Genomic DNA, 25,764 nt, shown 5'->3' on the forward strand with positions numbered 1-25,764 from the left:
GCAGCACTGCAGACCCAAAGGCAACAGCAGCCGAGGGCCTGAGTCGCACCTGCCAAACCCCCCTGAACATCTCCCTTCTCTCCCTGTCCTCTGATGTCCTAAGAACTGGCTCCCCACCCCTCCATCCTAGTTGCATTTAAAAAGAACAGGAAAAGCCAAACCAACCAAACAAAAACTGAGTCACTGAGAGACGACATGCGTGTGTCCTGGCCCTGACTCGCCCTTGCTCCTAGCGGTCTCTCCTCAGCTCATGCGAAATCCCACTGCCTCTGGAGGGGAGGACGAGGAACCGTGTTGCGATAAAGCAACCGGGAAACAGTAAGCCCCAGAGGGTTTCGCTCTGAACATTTCTGGAGTGTCCGCTGTTCCTGAGCACGCAACTGAGGCCTGGGGCCTGCACCGCATGTGCACACACGGGGGGCTTGATCTCACGGGGAAAAAACATTTTGTGGGCGCTCTCTCCGTGTCAGTTCGAGTCCCCAGAGCGTGGGAATGACAGGCAGGGCGCCAGCGAGGCCCCCGGGACGTGGAGCCTGGAGAAGCCCGAGTTTGAGTCCGGCCCTGAGATCTGCCAGCAGTTAGCCTCTCGGGGCCCAGTGTTCTCACCTATAAAACTGAGCATAAGGGTCATGGGGCCCACCAAACCACGGGGCTGTAGAGACCAAGTAAGACAGCGGCACTGAAAAAATGAGGATTTAAAAAAAGTCTTTGCTAAACTCTGAAAGCAACGCCCACACACCTGCTGACTTTCTACCTGAGGTCCTGGGTCCAGAAGCGGCACTTTGCATCCTTATCTGGGATCCCGGATTTAGAGAAAACTCTTTGCACTGGGCCTGGATGAGACGTTGCCCACGGCACAGGTTCCAAAGCATCCCATTCCCATGAAGGGCGGAAGAAAGGAATACCTCCGCTAGCCCCGCCAGAAAAAATCTCACAGACAGGGAACTTGGGAAGAGTCATATTTTATGTCTGAAAATCTCTGGGCCATTTGGGTTTCCCAGAGGACTAGCTTTTGATTCTCCAAACTGTAAAATGGAGTTGAGACGGACAGTCACAGAACAAAACTACTTCACGGAGAAGTTAAATACGAAAACTCATCTGGACAGACTCTGCGATCACCGGAGAAGTGGGGTGGGTCCCCGCCTGGAGCCCGGATGGTGCCCTGTGCCAGCTGCGCACACGGCCTGCAGACCGCGCCAGGCCCAGCTGCCGACTCCGGCTCAGCAGCGAGGGGCATCTGCAAGCTGTCAGCAAACTGAGTTTGTCCCAGAACCAGCCCCGTCTGGCGGGCGACGCTCGGAGCAGAGTGCCGCTCAAACCCACTTCTATAATTCTGCCCACTGTAACCGGCAGCCCGAAAGGGCAGAGCTGGCTTACCTTGACTGCTGAGACAGCCCCTCAAACTTGTTTGTGGTCTTACTTGATGATGATGGACCCACATCGTTACCTACAAGGGAAATCGAAGGTAAGAAGTTGCATCCTCAGACAGGGAACTGGAGCATGGGGGTGTGGGCTTGGCAGATGGGCACCCCTCAGGTTCCGGGGAGGATTTAAAAAACTCGAGCCTGGACAGGGTGCGTGATTTCACCCGGGGGTCCCCGCACCAGGAGGCCACCCTCTGGGAACCAGACCCAGAAGAGACACACCCCCCACACGCTGAGTGTGCGTTCAGTCGGGGGGCACTGGCCGCCTGCCGGGCATGGCCCTCGGCCTCTTACTCACTCGTCACTCATTCAAACACTAACAGCTACTAAGCACCTACTGTGTGCGAGGCATGGGCGTGGAGCGCGAGGCACGGAAACACAAAACGTCACTGCTCTCGCAGTTCCTGGCGAGGCCCGGGAAACGTGCCCGTGGGAACTGTGCTGTCACGTGACGAGATGGATGCTGAACAGCGCTGGGCGCCCTGCCGGGAACGTGTGCCCCAAACCTACCTGGCCACAGGGGCAGGAAAGTCCCCTCTGGGGGACATGGCACCCGAGCAGCGGAGCACTCTCCCTCGGGGGGGCGGCCGAAGCAGACATGCGTGCTCTGTCTGGGAGGTGGGGGACGGGCTAGCCTAAACGTGGGCTCCTCGTGACCCCTCCACGGCGGTCCTGGGGACAAGCTGCGCAGCACCCGGGGGGATCCACTGGGACCCGCAGCTGTCACCGGGGCTCCCGTCCACTTCCTGGCTGCCCTTCCCCGGAATGCTCTGAACCAAGTGTCCTCCTCTGGCAGGCCCCGTCCCTCTGCTGCCTGGACACCCACCACACGTCGCGGGTGGCACGGGGGAGGGGCTGGCTGGGAGGCAGAAAGCGGACGGGGCTGAGCACGCTCCCTGCCCTGTGTCCGCTGCACGGCCCCCGACCGTCGCCCTAACGTTCTCCTCACGTGTCACCCTCATTTCCAAGATGAGGAAATGAGGTCACGTGAACCAGTGGCTGCAGGTCACGCGGTCAGATGATGCACCTACAAGTCCTGACCACAGGTCTCTGTGCTTTTCAGGACGGCCCCCCAAAATCGTTAACGATGGCAACTGCCGCCGTTCGAGTACTTCCTGTCAGGCGCTGTGCTAAGTACCTCACAGCAATTACGTTTTATGAGACGCGTGACCTCGTCACCCTCTGTTTCACGTGGGAAGACACACGCTCGGGAGCCTGAGGTCGAGGAGCTGGCAAGGCTCTGGCTGGGACACACAGCTGAGCAGCCTGCAGCGAGGGTCTGCGCCCGAGCACCCCGGCCTGTCACGCTCTGTCCCACGGAGCCCACTGGATGGGGGCGGGGGGGCTGGCAGAGAGCAGGATGGCGCAGACGGGCTCCTGGCCAGAACGCTCTACGACACTGCTTTGAGGAGGGACAAGCCAACCTGGCTTCATCGGGGCCGCAGACTTTCAAATGCGGCTTGACCTTAATACGACACTCTCCACTCATCAGCGTGTTCCCACCGGCCCGGGACTCAGCCGCTCACGAAACCCCCAGAGTGGGGTCTCTTAAAGGTGGGCGTCTGCTCTCAGCACGGTGCTCAGTGCGCGTCTCCAGGACGGGACACCAAATCTCAAACTTTCAGGCTTAAATGAGCCGTCATAATCAAAACGGCAGAGGAAGCACGTTCGGGGAGGGAGCCGGAGCGCCTGCGAGCTCCCCTTCCAGGCGGTGACATTCCAAACCGGTGATTCCGAACCTCGCTACGTGCGAGACTGAACGCGAGGCCGTCAGGCCTGCTAACTGCCCGCCGGCTCTGCATGTGGCCGCTCCCTCTGCTGTCACGCAGAGGAGCCATCCTATCCCGGCCACGGCCCGGCACCAGCCCCAGGGTCCAGCGCTCTCATTTAACCGCCTTCCCGGGCCCCGCGAGACCGCGCTCCGCCGTCCAAAGACGCTGTGTGTCCTCCATGCCTCTGTCACTCGCTCCTTCCGCTCCTCCTCCCTGCAACACCCGTCCTCTCCGCTTCTGGTGAACGCCCACGCAGCCTTCAAAAGCACCTCCCAAGTCAATTTCCGAGAGTTCCTCCTCAGCCAGACTCGACTGCTCTCTCCCCTTCTTGCAGGCCCACAACCACCGACCGCAGAGCGGCGGCTCACAGTGCGGGCGTGGCGTCGAATTCCAGCCACACCACTAACCAGTGGGTATGAGTCCGGAGCGTGTGTCTTTTTCCATGGAGCCCCGGGTTCCTCATCTATAGAATGGGAACGACACTACCTACTCCACTCGGCAGGAGTGAGAGCTACGAGATGAACTCTGGAGTCCGGAGCACAGTGCTGGAGCACAGGGAGCGCAGCACGAGCGGTAATTAGTACCTCTCAACGCTGCTTCAGGGACTGTAACAGAAATGACGATGGTTTACTCAATAAGTGAGCATCTCGAAGACAGGGCCTCCGCCTTGTTCACCCTGCACCCCCACTTTCTAGTCTCGAGCCCAGACCGGAGCAGTGACTAGGCGCCTGGAGACAGGACGAGGCTGTCTCAGCCGCCCTTTGCCTTTGGCTGGATCCCTCACACACCTGGGTGGGTAGCACCTGTGGACCGGCAGAGAAGAACCCTGTCACGCTCACAGCTAGGCAAGGGCCACCTGCCATGCCTGAGAAGAAAAGTGTGGTTTAAAAAAAATTCTGAGAATAATATTGGAGGGAGGATCAAAAACATGGAAGCAGCTCGACCCTTTTTTTTCCTTTGTGCAATTTAGAAAAAAACTCTGGTATATCATACAGACGTGTGTAAGAGAGAGCTAAAGATAGATGCTGGGTGGGCAACTGAAAAAATTGTGGCCAAGACCTGAAATGAGTTACTAGAACTCAGAAGCTGGGGGCCAGGAGTTTGCGGAAAGACAGGCGGGCACCGGCCCAGCAGTGACTGGCACAGAGTCTCCAGGAATCTTCTGGAATAGCTGGTAATTATATGAGCCTCGGAGTCAGAAACGGGTTCAAATACCAGCTCTTAAGTCCCTGGACTTGTGACTGATTCAAGTTGTTTGACTTCTCCGTGCGTTAATTTCCTTACCAGTAAACTAGGGATAGTGACAGTCCCTATCGTACAGGGTGGCTGTGATGGCTGAACAGGATAATATATGAGCAAGCACCTGGCACCTGGCAAGTGAGTTAACAGCGGTGGCAGCCATTATTTCTAGAACTTCATGCAAAATGGGATGGGGGCGGGGAGGACAAGACATGGAAATACACTGGGAAATACAAGAAAAGGGAAGATTAAGGAAATTTCTAACCAAAGGCTCCTTTGCAAGCCAATACTACTTCCTATTAGAAGCTCAGGTAACGTTAAGGCACAGTGGCCAGGGATGTGATTTTCATGGGTCACTGAGCTGGGCACAGGCAGAACCCAGAGCAGAACCTGGGCTTCTGGAACGAACCTGGGGCACGGTCCAGTCTCCCACAACGTGGGCTGTGGACACTTCTCTGACTCTCTGCCAGAGGACCGAAGTCCTGGGGGAACGGCTCTCGTGTATTAATCACACGACTGTCGAGTGTGAGGAGAGGATTAGCCTTATGGCCGCCATGAACCGATAATTAGCTGTACTTTCTCCTTTGCTCCTGCCTGTCAGAACCCCACTGCCAAATCCGGGGCCCCTTGTGAGCCGCCCTCCGTAATTTTACGTTCTTCATCTTACTCTGCTACCTACATCCTCCCTGTCCTCGTTTCCGTGTTAGCTTTATTTAAATCATGTTAAAATGTGTGGGTCTTTTAAAAGTAGGTTATAAGCAAATTATTTTATCCCCAAAGGTGAGATTTAATGACACGCCACTTCAAAAATCAAAGTCCCCACAAAACCCAGATCTGCCCGCAGGCCTGTTTGTTTTCTGATCAAAATCCTGCCTTCGCCGTCTCCTGAGACAGATGGCTGCTTCATCACAGGGGTGCGGCTTTAGGCACGTGACGCCTGGGCTATTTTGGGTGCCGTGGACGCTGCAGAGCGGCCACGCTGCATGCCAGGCCACTGGGTCGCCGATGGGTGAGGGGTACGGCAGGTGCGGTGCGCGCCCCCTGGGCTGCCTTCCCGTGCCCGCTTCACGGGCAGAGAAACAGCTCCGGGACAGGAAACGGCCAAAGGCCTCACTGAGCTGTCATGTGCCGCGCCCAGCAGGGGCACGGACGGGGGGCGGTGTGCCGGCTCCCCATTACCATCTGGGAGAGGCCAGGCAGGCGACGCCACCTTTCTGAGGCTGCACCCTTAACTGAAGTCGAGTCCCAGTATTTCCCACCCTGTGGAACTAACTGCATTAAGAATGAAGTAGGTGCTATGAACCAGCCCATTCTATGGTTGGATAAACTGAGGTACGACCAACCCCAAAACACCTGCTGAAAGTCACGGGGCTCCCGAGTGGCAGAGCTGGATTAGAGTCCAGGCATGTGACGTGGGGTCCGCAGGGGAGCACTCTGCCCTACGGAGACAGAAGCTGCACGGAGCCTGGTGGGGAGGTCACGACGCGCTGGAAAAGTCAGAGACACACAGAAGCGCCGTGACGGTCCTGGGCCAGAGGGAGTGACGGGGGGGAGGGGTGGTGGCCGGGCAGGGCAAGGCCTTTTAGCAGGCCCTTGGAGAGCAGATCTGCAAAGATGGCTAAGGGTTAACGCAAAGGAGCAGAATGCTCCAGGCTGAGGTCATGCTACGAGCAAAGGCTCAGACCTCGGGGGAAAGAACGAAGTTGGGGAACCTGGCGTAGCGACAGGCACGTCCCGTTTCGGGGGTCCAGGTGAGGCCTGGGGAGAGCTAAGAGGCCATGCCCGGACTGCCTCTCGTGTCTGGCCCTGGGCCCTGGTCCTGATCTCGGACAGTCCGAAGGCCCTCACTGCAAGGCGGTTTAGGGGAGCCCTGCGGGCTGGCGTGATGAGTTCACGGGGGGAGGCGGACGCCCCACGTGCTTCACTCATAAGCAGTCTGGCCCCTGCCCCTGGCGTCTGGAACAGCGTCAGCGGGAGATGGGGGGATAAACCGTGCGGTGACCATACGACACAGAGCACGAAGACCAGGACCCGAGCGACCTCGACCTGCCCGACGAGGAGCCTGCTGCGGGCACGCACGTGCCTGCCGCCGACCTGTGTCTGTGGCTGCGTTACGCGCACCTCACACGTGCGCACGCCCAACGCAGAAGGCACGGCCCTGGTTCTCCCGGAGTTACCGCCTAGCCTGTGACGTGGACAGCCGTCACTTCTAGTGGGAAGAGCGTTTGATTTCTGCCCCTCAAGGCTGGGTGTACGTACGTGGGAGGCTCCAGCTGGCGAGAGGCCAGCAGACGGCCCCGTGCCCACGGCTTCGAGTCTCGCGTGCTCCCGGCTCACTGGTGGCCCTGACTCACTCTCATAAAAAGTAGTAACTCTGACTTTTAGTAAAAAAAAAAAAAAAATGCCCCATTAACAAAAGAACCCAAAACCAAATCAATCAAACAAAGAGAAAAACACCAGCTGCTAGTCCTATCGCTGAGATGCGACAGAAATCTAAGTGAGGGATGATTCTTAAGTCAGAAGACAGAATTTTGGTGAATTTGATAGTAGACCGAATTTATAAGGTGAATGTACGGGCACTCGAAACTTTACACAGAAATAAGACCCGACTAAACCAGAGGAGGGGAATCTAGTGAAATGTGAAGAGGTCACCTTGTGGTCTGTGCTCTGAGCCAGCACAGGGAGCCTGTGACCACCGATGGACTGTCGGTTGGGGACAAGTCCTTTCGGGCGCAGTCTGGGGCCTCCTGAAGGCCTGGAGCGCAGCCCGTGCAAGGCGTCAGGACCTCCTGGCTGCCGTGTGCCGTGCCCCCCACTGTCCTGCCCTTTCTCCTCTCGCCTGGGAACCGACTCACTAACACCCACCGCAAACACCTCCCTCTCTGCGGAGCGGCTCCGTGCAGTCTGACGCTCTATTCTTCAGCATTTCCAAAGTGTGTGGTTAACGTGTCAACCCTCACACCGAAGAACATTCACTCGGCTGCTTCCACGTCTGCCTCCCTCACGAGCCTGTGAGCTCCTGGGGTATCTGGGCCGAGAAGCCCCATCAAGAGGCACGTAGGATGCAGAGTGAAGGCTACACACATGGACGTATTCGCACACACACTATGGCATCTGGGCCCAGTGACACACAGGTGTGCCAACCTGCAAAGGGCAGTGTGGCTTTTCCACAAAACTCCAAACATTCAGAACACCTGATATGGGCTTTTGATGAAGCCTTTAAAAGCATGTGGCCGATTTACCTATCGGTCATGATTCAAAAACAAACAAATTCACACTGAAACTCATTCGAAGGAGGCGACACGTGCCCTGCTCGTCCAGGGCCCTGCTGGGTGCTGGGGAGACGCCTGTTCTTGACTTAAATCGCTGACAGACCAGTGAGGAGTGCTGGTGAACCCAGAAGGCAGACGAAGATGGAAATCATGTTCCTTGTGGATGGAAACCTGTGATCTGTACTCAGCGCCACTCAAGTGGTTCAACTAAGTCACTCTGTGCAAGTTGATCTGTTCTCAGGTGATGACTGAACACCTGCAGTGCGCCGCTGGACTCTAGGCCCTGCGGACACAGGAGAGAACAGGATGGACGAGGTCCCTGCTCTCTGGGAGCTGAGGGAGACCGAAAAACCAAACTCTAAACACTTCTCAACTGATGAGGAGTTCTGGAGTGAGGGGCGGGAGGACGTGCCTTTAGGGAGGCCGGCGAGGAGAGGGACGTGCAAGCCGAGGAGGCCGCAAGGCAGCCTCTTCCAGGGCACGGCGGAGCTGACGGGAGGGGGCGGCCCCAGAGGGCGGGAGCCTGGTGCACCCAAGAGGTCAGAGGGGCTGGCGTGGCAGTAAAGGGGCTGGGAGGGGGGAGCCGGCCCAGGCGGGGCTCTCGGTCCCCGGCTAAGCGGTTTGCAGTTATCTGAAGCGCAGGGTGAAGTCACTACATGTATTTTATCTTTAAAAAAGACCGTTCCGGTTGTTGGGAGCGGAATGAACTGCTTTGCTTTTCCGAGCCTTGGTTTCCTCATCCGTCAGTGAGGCTGACACTATCTCACAGAGTCGCTACTGTGATGCAATGAGATTTCGTGGAAGGCTGATCAGCACAGTGTCTGGTGCACAGGAAATGCTCAGTGCCTTATTATTGTTATTACAGTTTTTAAATGGTCCTAACTCTTTTCCAGCATGTCTCCTGGCCTTAGGAGGCAGTCCAGTCAGACTCATGCGTACTCCAGCGTGGGCGCGGTCTGGTCCGTCTGCTGAATGTGCCAAGTGTCCGCTGCCCGCTGAGCCCCACACACTGCCTGGCCCTGGGCGGCGATGGCCCTGACTCGAGGACGACTTACCCCAAGGAACTGCGCCTTTGTTTGGGGGCCCGTGAGGCAGTGGGCTGGGAGGGTCGGACAGGGCTCTCTTGTGTCCGGGTGGTGGGGGAGGTGGCCTCTTCTTGGACAGGGTGGAGCTGCCACTAGAGGTCTGGGTGCTTAGAGGGAGTGTTGAAGGTGGGCCAGTTGGACCTGGAAAGGAATTGAACGGGGCAGGAAGGTTAATCCCAGTCTCATAGAACAGCCGGAATGCAGTCACTGCCGCACCAAAGCTGGCACGGTACACAGGGACAAAAGCACGAGGCTGGAGGTGGCCAACGCCACCGACGCGGTAACTCACAAACGGGGTTAAAAAAACGCTCGTTACGGAAAAATACGACAAATGGGAGTATGTGCTCTGAAGGAACAAAATGCCAGTCAACATGGCATGCTGACGCGCTTAGACCATTCGGGCACAACAGGAAAAGTAAAGCGCACACACTCTCAAACCGGTTAGTCACTGGAATCGTGGTCGAATCTACTGAGGAAGAAGGCACACGACACAGCCACCAAACTCAATGGAGAAAGGGCAGAGCACAGGCTGAAGCCTCAGTGGGCCGCAGGCCGAAACGTGAGTGTTCACAGAACGGGATTTTTCTTTCTGCCACAACTTCTTCTTGTAGTTTTAGCAAACTTTGCCTGATGGTTTCATTTTCGAAAAAAATGATTATAAATAATAAAGAATCTAACGTAAAGAGTTACTTAGAAAAAAGAGAAATCCCAAAACTTTTTTCCTCTAATTCTGAATTGTTCTAGAAATCATAAACCACCTATATACCGAAAGTCTGTACAAGTTATATAAATTAGACACTGATTTTTATAGATTTTTTAAAAAAGACTCAACTTTCTCCAGAGGTAAAGACAGGATAGCAGTGATCCTATTAAAGTTATCACAAACACACACACGCGTGCACACACAAACTGTTTCTGTAAAAGTGTTGACTTCTTTGAAAAAAAGGAGTTCGTTTTCAAAAGCTATTACAAGAGGAGTATGTATGTTACTAGTTTTGTTTATGCAACGTGACATTAAGGTGGCTGGCCTGTACTGGGATCTATATACTGGGCACTTTGACAAATATCTCCTTACGATTATCACCAAGTATATGTTCTGTGTTCCTGGACAACTGCTTCCACAAGCATTAAGATAAACTTTTTTTTTTTTTTTTAAAAAAGGAAAGCAGCAAAAAAAAATAAAAAATAAAAAAAAGCTAAAAAGCTAAAAACAATGCCACACCAAATGTTTTAACACAGGACAGTAGGTACCTGGTGGCCCGGAAAGGCTCCAAAAGAGCTTTTTACATTCTGCGTATTGAAAGAAAAGCTTGATTACTGCTGGCTCCCCTTCTTGGTGAAATAAGCATTAACATTCCCCATGAACAATCACTGGCCAATCTCAGTGAAATCGTCATCTGCTTTAGGACGGAGTGGCCCTGGCTATGTCACGTACTCTCAGCGCTGTGATGGGACACATGATGGAAGCCTTACCATTGCCCCCACATCCACGCCTCATTGTGGCACCAGCCACTGCAATTTCAGAAACTACTTAATTTTTGTAACAATAAAATCACCTTAGCACTTGCAGTTTTCAAAGGGTGTCTGCATATGCTGTTCCCCTTGATTGCCGTAACCACCCCAGCAGGTATGTGGGTTGGTTGTTACGCTCCCCATTTTGTGGCCAGGAAAGTGGGGGCTTGGTGTGATTAAAGGTACAGGGCCACAAGGGGCGGAGCCGGGACCGCAATGCAGGTCTCTGGGACAGTGAGGCGCTCGCCCCGTCCCACGATGCTGCTGTTCTGGAAAGCCAGGGCAGTATTTCCTGTGCTTAGCACCCTAGAAAAACCACCACCGATGCTCCGTATTAGGAAGTGGAACTTTCCTCTTGGAAAGAAATGGAGAATGGATAATAGACAATGATGAGTTTCTTCAGCAAGTTCACCTTTACCGCCACCTAGCGACTTGCCGAGGCACTGCATCTGAAAGGTCATTCAACCGGTTCCAAACCCCGCCTGGAAACAAAACCCGCCAAAGACAGAACGCTCCGGAGCGGAGCGGTGTCTCCGGGCAGAACTGTGTCTCCGGGCAAAGCTGTGTGTGGATGCAGCTTCGGGAAGGACCAGAACAGAGTCATCCTGTAACCACGGCCAGGCACAACCAAGCCTCCTGAGTCATCACTTCAAAAAATGAAGGGATTCGAGTTCCACACGTCATGACATGCTTTCTCCGTATCGGCCATTACAACCTGTAATTACTTCCCTCCATGTGTTCAATGCCCGTCTCCCTCACCGGGCTGTGGGTTCTGTCAGGCGAGGCTGGTCTCTGGCCTGGTGTGCAGTAGGCTGAATTGAGTAATTTAATGTTAAATAAATGGATGAATAAACTGCTACTTCTTTGGTTTTAAGGCTAGTGATTCTTCAGGAAGACCCTATATCTCACTTAAGAATCACGTAGGGTGACTGATCAAAAGCCGGGGGAGAGAGGAAAAATAGGGAGGCACGGTGTTAAGTTTGAAAAGGAACATTTAAACTTTAATCTAATTTCAAAGAGAGCACACACACAGGACCACCCACTGCTTTGTGACAGAAGCGACAGACGGGAAGATGCCGCGAAGCCATCTTCGCCGGCAGGGCGCGCGTCAAGAGAGGCCGGAGAACACAGGCCGCACGAGACTCCCGGAAAGCGGACCCCAGACTGCTACGGGTCAGAGCTCGGGACACTTCCCAAACGAGTGGCTGTCTCCAAGCGCTAAGGGGATGTTTTAGTTACAATAAATCTGAGTACTGGCTCCAACGGGAAAGAAGCAGTCACGGCAGGATAAAGAATAAAACAAGATAAAATAAAAAAGAATAATAAACAGTATCAAACAAACTCAAAAAGGAGTGAAAGGCCAGATTAATAGGCAAGGAGAAGACTTTATCCCCTTAACTCTGCCAGGGCCTTTGGAAATAAGCAGAAAACGCCCCAGACCACATTTGCCACTAATATTGGCTATTATGTCAAATTATCTTCTAATTCTTTTTCTTAAAAGTATGGGTCTGGTCTTCCAAAGCGGCTATAAATAACACTGAGGTTCATTGAACGGGTCGAAGGTCCTCTCTCAGCAGACTACCTCCACCCTCCCGAGGGTTTGCAGGCCTGGGGCGCTGTCTGCATCTCCAGCAGCGGCCCTTGGTCACTCCATCTGGACAGCCTGCCACGCCTTCGAGTCTCGTGGTCCCCACTGAACCCCTTAGGCTGTGCTGCCACGAGCCCCTTACAATCATCAGCTCAGAGAGGCCTCTGCCTGCAAGGCAGCCCCGGGCAGCTGCAGGCCGAGGCCTGGCCCCCACTGCCCGGCGCCCCCGTTTAGACCCCTAAAAGGCTGCAGCCGCTTCCTGAGGCCCTCCCAGGACTGGCGTTTCCTTCTGTCACTAGAGCCCCCTGATGGGAAAACTACACAGTCCTAGACTACAGAGGAGCTTGAGGAAAACCTTGCCAGGGAGGACTGCATCTTCGACGACCAGGAAATCCACCCTCATCCCGGCTGGGAGAATCACTCACCTACACCGAAATACGGAGATCCAAAAAGCCCACCCCTAAAGGCACAGTCGCATGCTTCCTCAGCCTCCTCCTCCATTCCCTGGAGTCCCCAGAGCCACCACTTACTGGGAGGATGGTGCGCCTGACCCGACACTCAGGCGATTCACACCCTTACCTAGAACTCGCCTTAGAGAGGTGCACTGTGATCGGGGGCATCTATTTTTAGGGTGAAGAGACCCACGGCTCAGGGCGCTGAGGACAGTGACCAGTCACGGTGAGTGACGCCGGCTGTGACGGCGTGCTCTCGGTCTTGACAGGAAGCACTCTGCTTCTCTTCCTGTGGGTGGCACTGTGCCCTCCCTGCTCGAGAACTCGGAGAAGAGCCTGTCCCCTCGCCTACGAAGAAGGGTCAAGCTCAACGTAACCTCAGCCAGAGGCCCCTGGAGCCCACCCCCTTCGCCCGGGCCCCGCGTCCTCCAGCGCCCCGCCTGGCCTCAGCGCTGTGCCCTCCCTTCCTGAGGGAGTAATTCCTGGTGCAAGTACTGGGGATCCTTTTTCGACGTTCCCACATTTTTAGTTCTTAGGAAGAACGGAAAACCCGTTGGTCTTCTGTGCTGGGAGACCAAATAAAAGTACATCTTTGACATGGCAAAGAAAAAAGCAAGACCCAGAAGATGGCTTTAAAATTATTCTGATGATCTTTGAAAACAACTCACTGTGTGATTTATACATTCTAACATGCCATACCTAAGTGTTAACGACATAAGTTACAGTTATATAACTCTGGATGACACAAATGAAAACTTCACCATTTCTCTAATGGTTTTCATAGTACAGAGCTTAAAAGAGTAGAAAGTTTACGTTACTTTAAAAAGGAGATAAAGATACACTGTGCTGACTTGAGTGAGGAACCGTGTGTGCAGAAGGAGCTGTTAACACCTCCACAGCCAGGCGGGGACACGGAGGCCCCGCGGCGTGGCGGGGACTGTGAGGGACGCCACAGGGGTCGGCGGCACGGCCCTCGAGGACTCCGACACGGCACCGTGACGCTGAGTGACACGGAGCCACACGCCGCGCGGCTGTGACTCATCTGTCCTTCACGCTCCTTCCAGGACGCTGACGACTAAGAGAACGCGGCTCGGGGGCTCGGGGCTGGCTCCGTGACGACTCCGCCACGTCCCTGTCTGGCTGCAAGGAGCCACGGGGACGCCTGCTTCCCTCTCTGCAGCCGGGAAGTTCCGAGCCTGTGCCAGCAGCCGCTGCGAGGGCAAAACTCGCAGCCACGGTCTCGGCCAAGGCCAAGAAGCGCGATGATGTAAAAAGGGTTGGGGGAGACGGATAAAAACAGGCCAGGAAAAAACCTGAACATGAGTAAAAGACAATGGCTCATGGGAAGCTTTAAAACCAAGCCACTCAAATGACGGCTTTCCCAGGAGATAGAAAATCTCAGGAGATTGTAGAGTCATCAGTGCATGAATCATTCTGCGACCAGGGCCCCATTTCCGAGGCGAGTCTGAATAACCCAGGAGTGCACGTTCATGCCGACGGCCACCGTCACACCCGAGGGCTCTCCTCCCTTCTCACTCCTGGCTCCGCCCCGACCGCCACAGACCTCGAATGCAAGGCGGAGAAATGGTGCGTAACACACGGATGTGACCGAGTCTGGACACGATGCTGCCGACGCTCTGTAGGTGTTCGGCAAGGTCACTCTCACGAGGGCCCCTCCTGGCTGCCCTCGTACCTCTGGGACACGTGCTCACCGATCCTGCTGTTGTTTATTCACTCAACAAGCACCGACAGGGCACCCCACCCCTGTGCCAGGGGAGCAGGGACAGCTCATTCACGGCCCCTGTGCCCGAGGAGCTCTGCCCCGTGACCGGGAGAGCCTGAAACGAGATTTCATGACCCCCTTTCTCACTTCGAGCCAAGCAGCTCCTCCCCTTCGCGCCCCTAGAGCCCACCGCGCTGCCCCCAAGGGCACGTGCCTCCCCCTCCCCCGCCCCCGGAGTGCGAGCGCAGACGCAGGAGCGCTGACCCCACGCTCCGCCACGTCCCCAGTGCCCGGACGACCTGCCGAACGGAGCCCGTGCAGGAGGACCAGCCAGACCCCCATCTGCTGCGTGCTCGCTGCGTGCGGTCACTCTGCAGACACTGTTTCATGCCCCCGGGGCAGGGACCCAGCCAGGTGGACAGATGAAGACCCTGAAACTCAGCGAGATCAGCTAAAATGCTAACACATGAGACCGGGCAGGGCTGGCAGTTACGGAGGAAGGGCCCCAGGGTCGTGGGTGGGATGAGGCGGAGACGGCTTCTTGGAAGCGGAGCTGAAGTCTGGCTCCCGGAGGCTCGCGGCTGCCCAGGTCGCCGCATCTGGCTTCACCGATCGACCTGCCTTGGACAGCGTGTTACCCTCCGACTACGTTCTCTGACTAATGAGAGCGTTTGGTCTCTGTCTAAAGTGACGGTGAAGCAGCATCCGCTTCAGTGACCATCACCGGGCGGCCGTGCACACGCGCTCACGGAGGCCTCGGATGCCAGGCTCTGTGCGGCAGCTTCCGCGCAGCCGCCCTCTGGCCGAGCAGGCCGGGGCTGGGGTCTGGAGGAGCAGGACCCCGCGTCAGAAAAAGGCGTGTCAAGTGCAGCATCAGCCCTTGCAGGTATTCACGTGACAGTGACCCTCGGAGGGGCTGTGACGCCTGACTGGAGGGGACTGGTTTCAGGAAGTCACGGGAAGGAATTATAATTAGCATATCAGTTGTCGGGTGTTTCTAAAAGCTTGAGAAGCTAATTCTTTTCAGTAAGTTAAACAAGCTTCTTGAGATTGAACTTATCTTTTATTTATGTAGCAAATCCCTTGCGTTAAGGAGTGGTGGACATCATGCCAGTTTCATGATTCAAAGCACCCACTAGCTTGTCAGGTGTGGGTGGCTTCACTCAGGGCCCTTTTCCTGAAAGGACTCCTTTTCGGAGCTGAGGGGGTGCGGTACCCCAGTGCCAGCAGCAGTACCGGCCACAGGGCACTTACTGTGCACCGTGCACTGAGCTAAATGCTTCCTGTCCATCTCACTAATCTCCAGACACAGTTCATGTCATCGCTGTATAAAAGGTATGGAATTGTACCACAGGAGAAAACAGCAGCTTTATAACTTAAAATTATTCAAATAACAGTTACATCAAACAAAGGATAAGCATGTAACATCGGTTTCCAAGGACCTGTGCTGTGAGACGAGGATCATGCTGCTCACCCTTCTACCATGCTCTAGAAGCATCTAGAAGCCTGACGCAGACACTCTCCCACTGGTCCAGGGCTTTGCATTTTACAAAATGCTTTCTCCATATATCTTCCCCCTGGAGTCTGATGACAATTCCCTAATGAAGACGAGGCAGAGATGGACCATTGTCCTCAACATGGAGGAGAAACTGGAAGGCGTCGCTGGACAAGCCTGAGGCCCGCTTTAATTTTCCGTCCTATTCCAGCCACTGTGTGGCCGGAGGTAAGTTCCTTAGGCTTTCCAGGGGTCGGCTCCCCCCGCCGTGTGATGGGGTGCAGACGACGTTAATTTTTAAGCATCCTTCTCGCTCTGCAGCATCCCGGTTCTGAGACACAATCTTAGCTTAAAGATGAAAGACAAGCCCATCCTGGCAATGGCAAGCCTGGAGAACGCCTGATCTTAATGCACGTAGAGCGGGGGCAGGGGAAGGGGCCGATCACCAGGGAGAAACCCTGCACACTTATATTTATGCCTCTGATTAAACCTTACTGGATCGCACATCTGAGGAGGGGTTAGGCAGCCACTGTATCTGTCCACGGCTTCAGGGTGGTGCGTCTGGGGTTCTGAATTGCTGAGTCTTCCAACTCTGACAGGCCCTCTCTCTGCTCAAGCACAAGTGGGCTTTGCTTGATGACAATTTAAGTCAAACGTCCCTGCATTTTGATGAGGCAGCTGGAGTTTCTGGAAGACAGTCCTGAGCTAGATTCAGAACGGTCTTTCTACTGTGACCCTCTGTATTCTTCCCATCAGTGGAGACTGTGTCCTGTCTGTCTCTGCCCCCCCAGAAGCCATCACCCTTCCAGCCCCTGCGCCCCCAGTGTGGAAGTGACTTCTGCTGCAAGCAGAGACCTCTGCATTGCTGGCCACGGAAGATGAGGGACCCAAGTGGCAGAGTCACGGCGCCCTTGTTTTCGTGTAAGTGGGTCTATCAGTTCAACGGAACGGGACGGGAAAAATAGAGGGGAATTGTCTCTGCACAGGGCGCCCCCCGACCATCACAATGTCGTCTGCGAACGCCATCCTGAACATCGGCTCTCTTCCAAAAGAAGGGCGTGCGAGCCCAGTGGGCTGCAGGGACATCCCTTGTAAGTCATGAGAAGGCCGTGTTCCTGTGTCAACGGCACAGGCCACGTCTCCGGTGTGATGCCTGCTGAGTGCGGCCTGGAAGGACACTCTGCTTTTAGGAGGGAGGGACTTCTCTTTTCAACTATGGGAATTTTTTTTTGGGGGGGGGAGGGGCAAAACCAGTCTATCCTTAGCTGGCCGTGGCTGCGATGGCAGAGTCCTGACTATGTGTTCCAGCAGGTGGCTCACTAAGTAGATTTGGCCTTTGTCTTCTGGGCTTTTGGTAAAGAACTAGTTAGCATTTATTCAAGGCAGGAGAGATATGCTCAGCATTAACTCGGATGGCATATCCCCTTGAGATAAAATTACGGAAAGGGAAGGAGGCTGGTGAGGGGGCCTCTTGGCCCCCAGGTCTCTGGTGTCATTCTCTCCTGTAGACCTTTATCACGATTCTCAGTTACCTGGAGGCCCTGTGAACAGGTACAGGCTCTGTCTGTCTAGATGGGCCGTCACTGCCATGCCGGTGGCAACTAGGGGATAGGAACCCGGTCGGGGTAACTTCGACCATTTCATCTGGCCTGGAGGTTTCTCGCCAGAGGGAGGCTCTGCTCTTTCTTGACTGCCACGCTGAGGGGGGACGTTGTCACACAGGTGGGCAGCAGCCCCGTGCTCTCACAGCACAGACCTGAGGCTCGATGCTATGCTAGTGACGCCAAAAGGGTTGGCTGCCTCATCTAGGTATGTTCTGGTACGATGTATCGAACAGCGAGAAGACGCCGGCGGGTCAGACCTTGGGCTTGCACGTGCTGTTACCGCTACGGTCACTGGTTCTCTGTGATAAGAACTGTTCACGCCGAAGACTTAATATAAACTTTCTCTGTTATTTTATGATCTATGAGGCCATTTGGGGTCTCTCTTAGAACACAGCTCCCATTTATAACGCCATTTCAATGGAGAATAAGCTTTGAAAAAAAACGCTGTTTTGAATAAAGCTCACATTTCCCAGAAAATAGCCCCAGTGTGATTCAAATAGGCATGGCGTTGTGTACGGAGGGGCCCCGGGAACCTGTGTCGGCGCGGGCTGAGCGCACGAGGAGAGCCCCGCGTTTGGACGCGCCGGCTGAGGGCCAACCCGAGGCCCCAGCTCTGGGGACCTCTCGACTTCCCCCTGGCCGGGTGAGCCTTACATGTGCACCTTGGATGGAATCTCAACTCTACCACTTTACCGGATATGTGACCCTGGGGAAGTCACTCTACCTCCCTAAGCCTCAGTTTGCTCATCTGTAAAATGGGCACAAAAGGAGCACACCCCTGACGGGCCTGCTGCGAGGTCAACGCGGGAGAACGCGCGGGGGGCGCCCGCGCCACGGCCCGTGCCCCGCACTCCGCCGCGCCCCTGCACCTTGCGGCTGGCACCTCGAAGCGGGCCAGACTCCGCACGCTGAGGCCGGAGTCCCCAGGCCCCTCTCCGAGCCCATACCTTTGCCGGCGTTTCTAGGAGGCAGGGGTGGCGCGTCCGACGTTGGTGACGTGGGCGAGTCCGTGCTCGTGGAGACGAAGATCTGGTTGGTGAAGGCGCCGTAGGAGAGCCGCTGCTTGTCCCTCGGAGTGCCGAACCCCGGCAGCGACAGCTTGTCCTGCGGGGAGATGCTGGAGGAGTGGCAGAAGCTCTGAGGCCTTGGCGAGCGCTCCTTCTTGATCGGGCTTGGCTGGCAGACGAGACAACAGACAGCGCAGTGAGCGACAGGACGGTCGAGGCGAACGGGACTCCGGGCCCCTGGGGCTCGGGGCTTTAGGAGGTCACCCGCGATGACGGCCTGAGAGCCACATACGGCGCGAAGGAAGGACGCAGACAGGTCACCGTTACCGCGGTCACATCAGGGCGACACTGGTTAGGCGGCATCGGCAGCATAAAGTCGCGGAGTTAACTTTCAGTGGACAAGCCCCCCACCCCATGCAGGAAACATCTCGACAGCTTTTCCGTGTATTTCTTACTGACTACGTCACACGCTCCTTTCTGCTCAAGCGTTTAATGCTGAAGTTCTGTCCTCGCCTCTCTCCTCGTTTTATGGCTCATCCACACCCGGGGCTTTGACTGACACCTAATAGCGACTTCAACCCGGAGGCGCAGCACCAACCTCCTGTCAGCCCCAGTCACTGTCAATCACCTATGAGACGCCCCTCAGCTCTGCACTCCTGGTGACAAGCTTCAGAATCCAAGCAACTTTCCAGTTAGGAACCTCAGTGCCACCCAGAGCTGCCAGGTCCTGCACAGAGAGCTCAGAAATGTCCCTCGGAGCCATTCCTAGTGACCCTCCCATTCCCACCGATGCACTGGCCTCTTGAAGAGGCCAGTTCCAGTTTCTCTCAAGCCCAGTCCATGGTCCACACTGAGCAGAGCTGGTAGGAAACCCCGCTCTCCTGACCGCAAGTCTCTGCTGGCTCCTGGCCGCGTGGGCGGAGCCAGAAGGCCAGACGTGGCCCACAGAGCCCTTTCTGATCTGGGCCACGGGACCCTGCAGGGCAGCTTCCTGCCTCTCACCACCCAGCCAGCTGGAAGGTGACCTCACGCACTGTGCTTCCAGCCATTCCTCAGACTCCGGCTCCGGCAGGACCCCTGGGCTCTTGCACGTGCTCTTCTCCCTTCCTGGAGGGCACATTCTTCCCTGCCAATTTGCCTGGCATGCTCCTCCCTGCCCGCAGAAACCCAGAGCCCCCTGATAAGGTCTTCGCTGCTTGGCAAGGCGGAGGCAGTTGCTCCGTCCTCTGAGCACTTCTCAGGAACTTCCCCGACTCTTATGTATAACGGCTACACAGAGACTGTAGCCCACTGTGCCACAGTCTCCGCTCAGAGTGGCGGATGCCTGTGTGATACCTCTGCACGGCCACCTTCGAGCATTCTGGACATCTCACTCAGAAGAGGAAATGCTCAATGCGCATCCAGCGGAAAATGCACACGTGAACCTTCAGAGGTCGCTCAGAACTGTCTATGCAAGTCAGACGGAACTAGGTTTGACTCCTGAGACTTGCTCTACTAGCTCTGAGACTGAAGACGCGTTGCAGAATTTCCGTGTGTGTCATTATTGTAGAGATGCATGAGGTGACATGGGCAACATGCCCAGTCCATGTGCAAGTACTCAGTAAACGACAACCGATTATTTATCAACTAACAGTTTTCATGACTAATTCTGTGTCATCCTGGCCAAGCTAAGGTGCCCAGGGATTTGGTCAAACACAGTGAAGATATGTGTTAGAAGTGATTAAGATTTAAATTAGAGTCTGAGTAAAGCAGACTGCTCTCCATAACACGGGTGGGCCTCACACAATTAGTTGAAGGGCTTAAGAGAAAAGACCGAGGAGGACCCTACAGAAGAAGGGACTCTGCCTCCAGGCCGCCTTCAGACAAGGCTGCAACACCGAGTCGGCAGGAATTTCCAGCCTGCCGGCCTGTCCCACAAATTCTGGACTTGTCGGTCCTCACATGTGCGAGCCAGGTTCTTAAAATAAGTTCCATGCTTTCTCTCCATGAATACACATCCTCTTGGTTCTGATTCTCTAGAGAACCCTGACTGACACGGGCAGGAGCAAACACCCGAGGGAAGAAACGGCTCTCGTACATCGGGTCATGCGACCAAGAACAAGCTCACGAAGAATGAGTCTTATGTCTACACGGTGCAGAAAAACCAGGGGAAGCACCAGGAACCCAGAGGCCTCTTTCGCACTCACCTTGTCATCGAGGTCGTCGTCGCTCTCATCCATCTCCTCCTGCCGGAGGTTCCACTCGTATTCCACGTGCACGTGAGGGTTGAACTTTCCAGACTTAGCCTGAGAAAGCTGAAAGTGACAGCAGGTGTAACCGTTTTAATGCGAACGCCAAACACCCCAGCATTACACGAGCACCGAGCAAATCCCACCTTATTCCAGGTTTCAAATTAATCACCAGTAGCTGCATCATAGCCCAAACTCTGGTAACAGAAGCCCAACTGCCATAAGACGGGCTTAAAAAAAATTACGGGTGGAGCCTTTTTTAGTTGATGACTTTCCCCCCAAATTTCAAGCTTTCTTAAATATTATTAAAATGAGTCTCAAAACTGCAAATTCTTGGCCGGAAGGCAAAAATCAGTGACGTGTGAGAAGGGGGCCTTTAAAGGCAGACGATGCCAGTTCGATCCATGTACTACTTTTCCTGATTCGCTCATGGGGGAGGGGTAACCAGAACTTCCTCAACGGAGTCCTAGAAGAATAAAAAAGTGCTGCTCTTGGCCTGGAACTCAGCACTTAGCAGAAAGCCGAGGAGTGAACTTATCCTTCCATCTCATCCTTCCTCACGGTTCAGGGAACCGTGCGGAGCTGAGGGCCCGGAGTCATGAGCAGGGACAAGTGGGATCGAGAAAAGGTGAGTGTGTCCAGAGGAATGGAGAGGGGAGAACAGTGTGTTAGTTAACATTTTAAAAACCACTCCACTCTGACTGCTACTTGCTCGATGTTCGGAATTGGCCCCCCGAATGATTCTTCTTTAACTGTTAAGCGACAGAGAAAGCCTAATGCTCTGGCAAATCAAAAGCATGACCTCCATCCATGAGCCCGTCTGGTGATAATACCTCTCAAATGCTTTTCAGCTCCTACATCATAACCGCACTCAAAAGACTGGTGAATGACAAATTTATCATCTTACTGTCTTTTTTCACATAGAGCTAAAGTGCTTGTCTGAATTTCTTTAGCCAATGTTAAACAAAAAAAGAATCTGCTTCATTCATTTCCAATTCTAGTTTCTGGAATGACATTTTAAAGCAGCTGATATCCAGTAAATAGCTCACTTCCATTTTTGCTTACCAAATCTTCACACTGGGTGGCTTTCAGTCTCTTCGCTATGTCGAGGGCAGTCTCTCCAGCCTGGTTAACTAAAAAATAGGGGGCAAATAAATTTGCATAATTATCTGGGACGGATCTTGACAAGGCAAGGAACAATAATCAAAATATGATGCAACGTGCAAGTCTCGGCTTTTGCCAACCAAATGCTCTCACTGCAGTTACTGAGAGATCCCCCGCCATGCTCTTACCGACATCCACGGTGGGCTTACTCCTGAGAAGCAGCTTCAGACACTCGGGTTTCCCGTACATACTACAGTAGTGGAGGGCTGTGTTTCCCAGGGCCGTCTGCTTATCCAGGTTCCCACTGAAAAAATTAAGGTATTACTAGAAAAAGAACGACTACTTACTCCGTAGCTTAAAAACTACAGATTAACCACTTATTTCTGTGCTAACAAATGAGTCAAATTTCAGACCTATTTCTTGCAATTAGGAAAGACTGGGATGTTTCTAACATCACACCCGGGTTTATAAGCAACGTCATGACAGTCACAGGCAGCACCTGGTGAGTGCCACCTACAGGGGGGGCACTGCCCCTCAGCGCTTCCACGTTTAGTTCACCTAATCCTCACAGCCGCCCGATGGGGTGGGTGCTGTGGCTTTTATTTTACGGGTGAAAACACTGAGGCATAGGGAGGATGAAGTGCTCGCTTTCAAGGTTATCAAGACGCGGATGATGGAACAGGGGTCCGAACACAGGCCACCCGTTCCTGCAGCCGACGCTCTAAACCACGGCTCCAGGGAGGGGACTCGGACACTCAGACGGTTTGGCTTATGTCCAGGCACCGTTCTTCACGGTGGGCTCAAAACTCACTATTTTGCTCACTCTCCTTTGGATGAGCTCCCGTTGTGCATAACCTCTGGCTTTCAGATCCATGCAATCAAGAATCTAGCAAGTCCGAACCTGTTGGGTTTAACACTATACTCCTATTGATATGTCCCAAATTCGAATTAGCTACTGAGCCAGCCACACACAGTGCTGTCTTAGAATAAATTTACATACAATGAAAACTCGCAGACCCTGTTACCTGAGCTGTTAAGTCTCCTCTCTTTCAACCTCTCTTAGTGAAGCAGGTTTTGGACTCAGGGACAAGATTTTACGTAGACTGAGGCCAGGGGTTGGCAAACTATAGCCTGCAGGCCTTACCTGACCCTCCATTTGTTTTTGTAAATAAAGTTTTATTGGAATAGTGCCACACTCACTCATTCACATATTGCCTATGGCTGCTCTCGTAACACAATGGCAGAGGTGAACAGCTGTAACAGAGGCCGCGTGGCCTGCAAAGCCTAAACCAGCATCTGGCTTTTTACGGAAAAAGCTGATTCTCGAGCTAGGCCGCTAATTGGACCGGTTCGTTAATTTATAGGGTGTGGGCAGAGAAAACAAAAACCGTACCAGTTTTGTACAAGAAAGTCAACCAAATGCAGCGATGTCTGGTCTGCAGTTCGAACCGCAAGATGAAGGGCTGTCTCCCCGAGCTCCTGAAAAGGAAAGAGTAAGCATAAACAGGGGGGGTCATGCGTCCCACTTTGCCCAGAGCTGCTTCCTTTACACCAGCGACTCCAAAGTGATCATTAACAGCACCCCCTTCCACTCCCGAATTGTCCTGACTTAGACAGAGTCGCCCGATGCACCGGAACCCCATTACAGCAAAACGAGCCGCCTTGCGAGCGGGCTTCCCACATCCCCTGCCGGCGGTTTTCGTGAAGCCTCACCTGTCCAGGCTCCAGAAGCGGTTCCATGAGCTCCACCCCCTCCGTGTAGACTTGAACCAGTGCAAGTAAGTCCCTGGACCTGATGGCCTCGAGCAACGCACTCAGTTTGGCGGAGGAAGACGAACAGGTCTTCCTGGAAAACCTGTGATCTACGTACTTCGCCGTGATATACTCTTTCCGCACAGCCCTAAAACACGGCAAAATGATAAGAGCCAAGAATTTTAATTTTCCCAGAGCGGACCAAGATTTACATTTTTCTGACAAACAGTTCTCTTTGAGAAGGGTTATTTTAATCAAGATACTTCTTTTTAACATTCAGACAACCAGGTTTTAGAGCAAGTTATTCCAAAAGAGACAGAGTGGAGAAGCTGGCGTATGTTTCCTGGTCTGTGCAGGCGACGCACAGCGACAAACTAACGGGCGCACAGACCCCTGCAGCTTTCGCCCCCGCCTTGGGCAACAGGATGAGAAATCTGCTATTTGTTACACCTTCAAGCTCACATGCACGTAAGAATAGAAAGAAACTGAACATTCAGTAAGTTAAAACAATGCTAAAAGACCAATGAAAGGTTTTCGGAACTTCACAGAAAGGATTCTGGGCATGTGACATAACTCCGTATTTTAAGATGCACGGAAATGGAGGTTCAGAAAGGTGGTCCCTAAAGCCTTATCTCTCTGTAATTTGTGCTCATAAGACAGCCAAGCAGTTTCTGTGCTAGGATGAAGCTTGAACACTTGTTAAGCCAGATGCCCCCAGATGGGGCCCTGCCACCCCGACTTCTGTGACACTCCCGGCAGGTAACTGTCACATTGCTTAGTTACTACCTGTCTCCCTCTCTGCACTCCGGGGACCACGAGCACAGGGTTTATATCTAGTCTGTGTTTTGCTATTTCCCCAGCATCTAACACGATACGAGGCATAGAATCCACATGCAATACATGTTTGATGAAGTCAAGAAAAGACAGCTGCTAGGCCTGCTGCGAGATTTTATTTCACGATTTCAGAGTGAAAAAAAAAAGTGTCCCTTAAACATGCCCCATAACAGCTTTAGTGCTTTGCAAATTTGGTGGCTTGAGCAGCCCAGCAAGGAGGGGCTGGCACCTGACCACTCAAGTCAAAATGAAATCTTTCCCCCTATTCATTCACAGTATTAAACAAATTTTAAATATAAATTCCATGTAAAAATTTTCAAATAGGTTTAAAGATTCACACAACTCAAAGATAAAAATGAAATCAAAAGGTTTACTGAGTCGTCTCATGCTCATGCCCATCCCAGGGTACGCACTTCCGTTTCTGGTGTATTTTCCAGCGTTCTTCAAGCAAACACAATTTCAAAGAAATATACGTGTTTAAGTATTCTTCAGGGTCCAAATTTATTTGGTGTCTGAGTCCAGACAGTGAAGAGTGAGTGTTAAAAAGCCGGAGATGTGTCTGCAAATTTACCCCAAAACCCAGTTCCTGAGCTTGGATGGCACGTCTCTGTCGAGAGCAGTGTGGACTTGTTCCCATGCCCCCTCCTCCCTTCCTTACCCCACAGACGGTCTGTTTCTGTACAGTGTTCTGCACATTTTTTTTTTTAATGTAACAGTAACCCTGCAGACCATCCCAAATGAGGACATAAGAGGCGTCCTTATTCTTCTTATGTCTGCAGCGTTCCGCTGTGTGGCTATACCGAAAAATCCGTAATCAGATGCCTACACATGGACACTTGCTTTCTTCTTAATCTATTAAGAGGAGGAATAGTCTCTGGGAAGTGGGACGGCTGAGTCAGAAAGGTAAGTACGTCGATAACTGGATAAACGTGGCCAGGTGCTCCCCGTGCGAGAGAGCGGGGCTGCCCCCCACGGCCCTGCCCGGCGGGCCGCATGCTAAGCTGTCGGACTTCCGCCGATCTGACGGGCGTCGCCCACTGCCTTGGTGCGTCTCTCATTTATCACAACACGCCGTGACTCAGAGATAATCGTCCTTACGAAGATTTGTCCTCCAGGCCAGCTGCAACTCCCCAGGGGAAGGTGATGGTGAAAATAATCTGTGCATTCCAGAAGTACATTTCAAAATACTTTTCCTTGCTCGGTTTTTTCCTCATAATGAGGTTTCTTCTGGGGCTGGGGGTGGGGTGGGTGGGAGGGGGTTAGAATGCTATGACCGCTAAGAAGTTTTTTTTGGAAAGTGGATAAACAATTATAGAATGGTAAAGAATTCAGTCTATTAGAGGTACTTACATATCACTTGAAGGGGTGGGTTTTGGTGAGGGGCTGGGTAAATTTGCTTCCATAATATCATTAAAACTATTGTTTCCTACATTCTTGGCCAGCTGTAACAAAAAACAAAATGCAACATAGCACACTCTTTACTCTCAGTTTAAAAGTTTCCTATTATTTGCTTTTGAAATTTCTGAATCTATTCTTTCTCTGATTTGACTCAGAATACAAACCATCCATCCATCTGGTCAACAAACATTTACTGAACATTTAGCTCCCTCCCTTAGGAGCTAACAGGCTTGCGGGACTACTGATAAGAAAATCAGTAATTTTTACAAATACAA

At 53.3% G+C, this 25,764-nt stretch overlaps 1 protein-coding gene across 4 annotated transcripts in view; it reads right to left on the minus strand.

The window, feature by feature from the left end:
• The window catches only part of ASAP1 (ArfGAP with SH3 domain, ankyrin repeat and PH domain 1), a 265,358-nt gene that overhangs the window by 10,774 nt on the left and 228,820 nt on the right, over nucleotides 1–25,764 (minus strand). For 2 of the 4 annotated variants that reach the window (XM_016119799.2, XM_016119798.2), the window contains 9 exons: nucleotides 25,442–25,533; nucleotides 23,219–23,405; nucleotides 22,899–22,984; nucleotides 21,694–21,809; nucleotides 21,467–21,534; nucleotides 20,360–20,467; nucleotides 18,114–18,342; nucleotides 8,763–8,933; nucleotides 1,378–1,447 (listed from right to left, as the gene is read on the minus strand). In XM_016119799.2, the coding sequence (XP_015975285.2) occupies nucleotides 1,378–1,447; nucleotides 8,763–8,933; nucleotides 18,114–18,342; nucleotides 20,360–20,467; nucleotides 21,467–21,534; nucleotides 21,694–21,809; nucleotides 22,899–22,984; nucleotides 23,219–23,405; nucleotides 25,442–25,533 (1,127 nt within the window). The remainder of the gene's footprint in view (nucleotides 1–1,377; nucleotides 1,448–8,762; nucleotides 8,934–18,113; nucleotides 18,343–20,359; nucleotides 20,468–21,466; nucleotides 21,535–21,693; nucleotides 21,810–22,898; nucleotides 22,985–23,218; nucleotides 23,406–25,441; nucleotides 25,534–25,764) is intronic. The other 2 variants (XM_016119801.2, XM_016119800.2) reach the window with 1 other exon arrangement.

The sequence above is a fragment of the Rousettus aegyptiacus genome, unplaced genomic scaffold (assembly GCF_014176215.1).
Source record: "Rousettus aegyptiacus isolate mRouAeg1 unplaced genomic scaffold, mRouAeg1.p scaffold_m13_p_15, whole genome shotgun sequence".
NCBI lineage: Eukaryota > Metazoa > Chordata > Mammalia > Chiroptera > Pteropodidae > Rousettus > Rousettus aegyptiacus.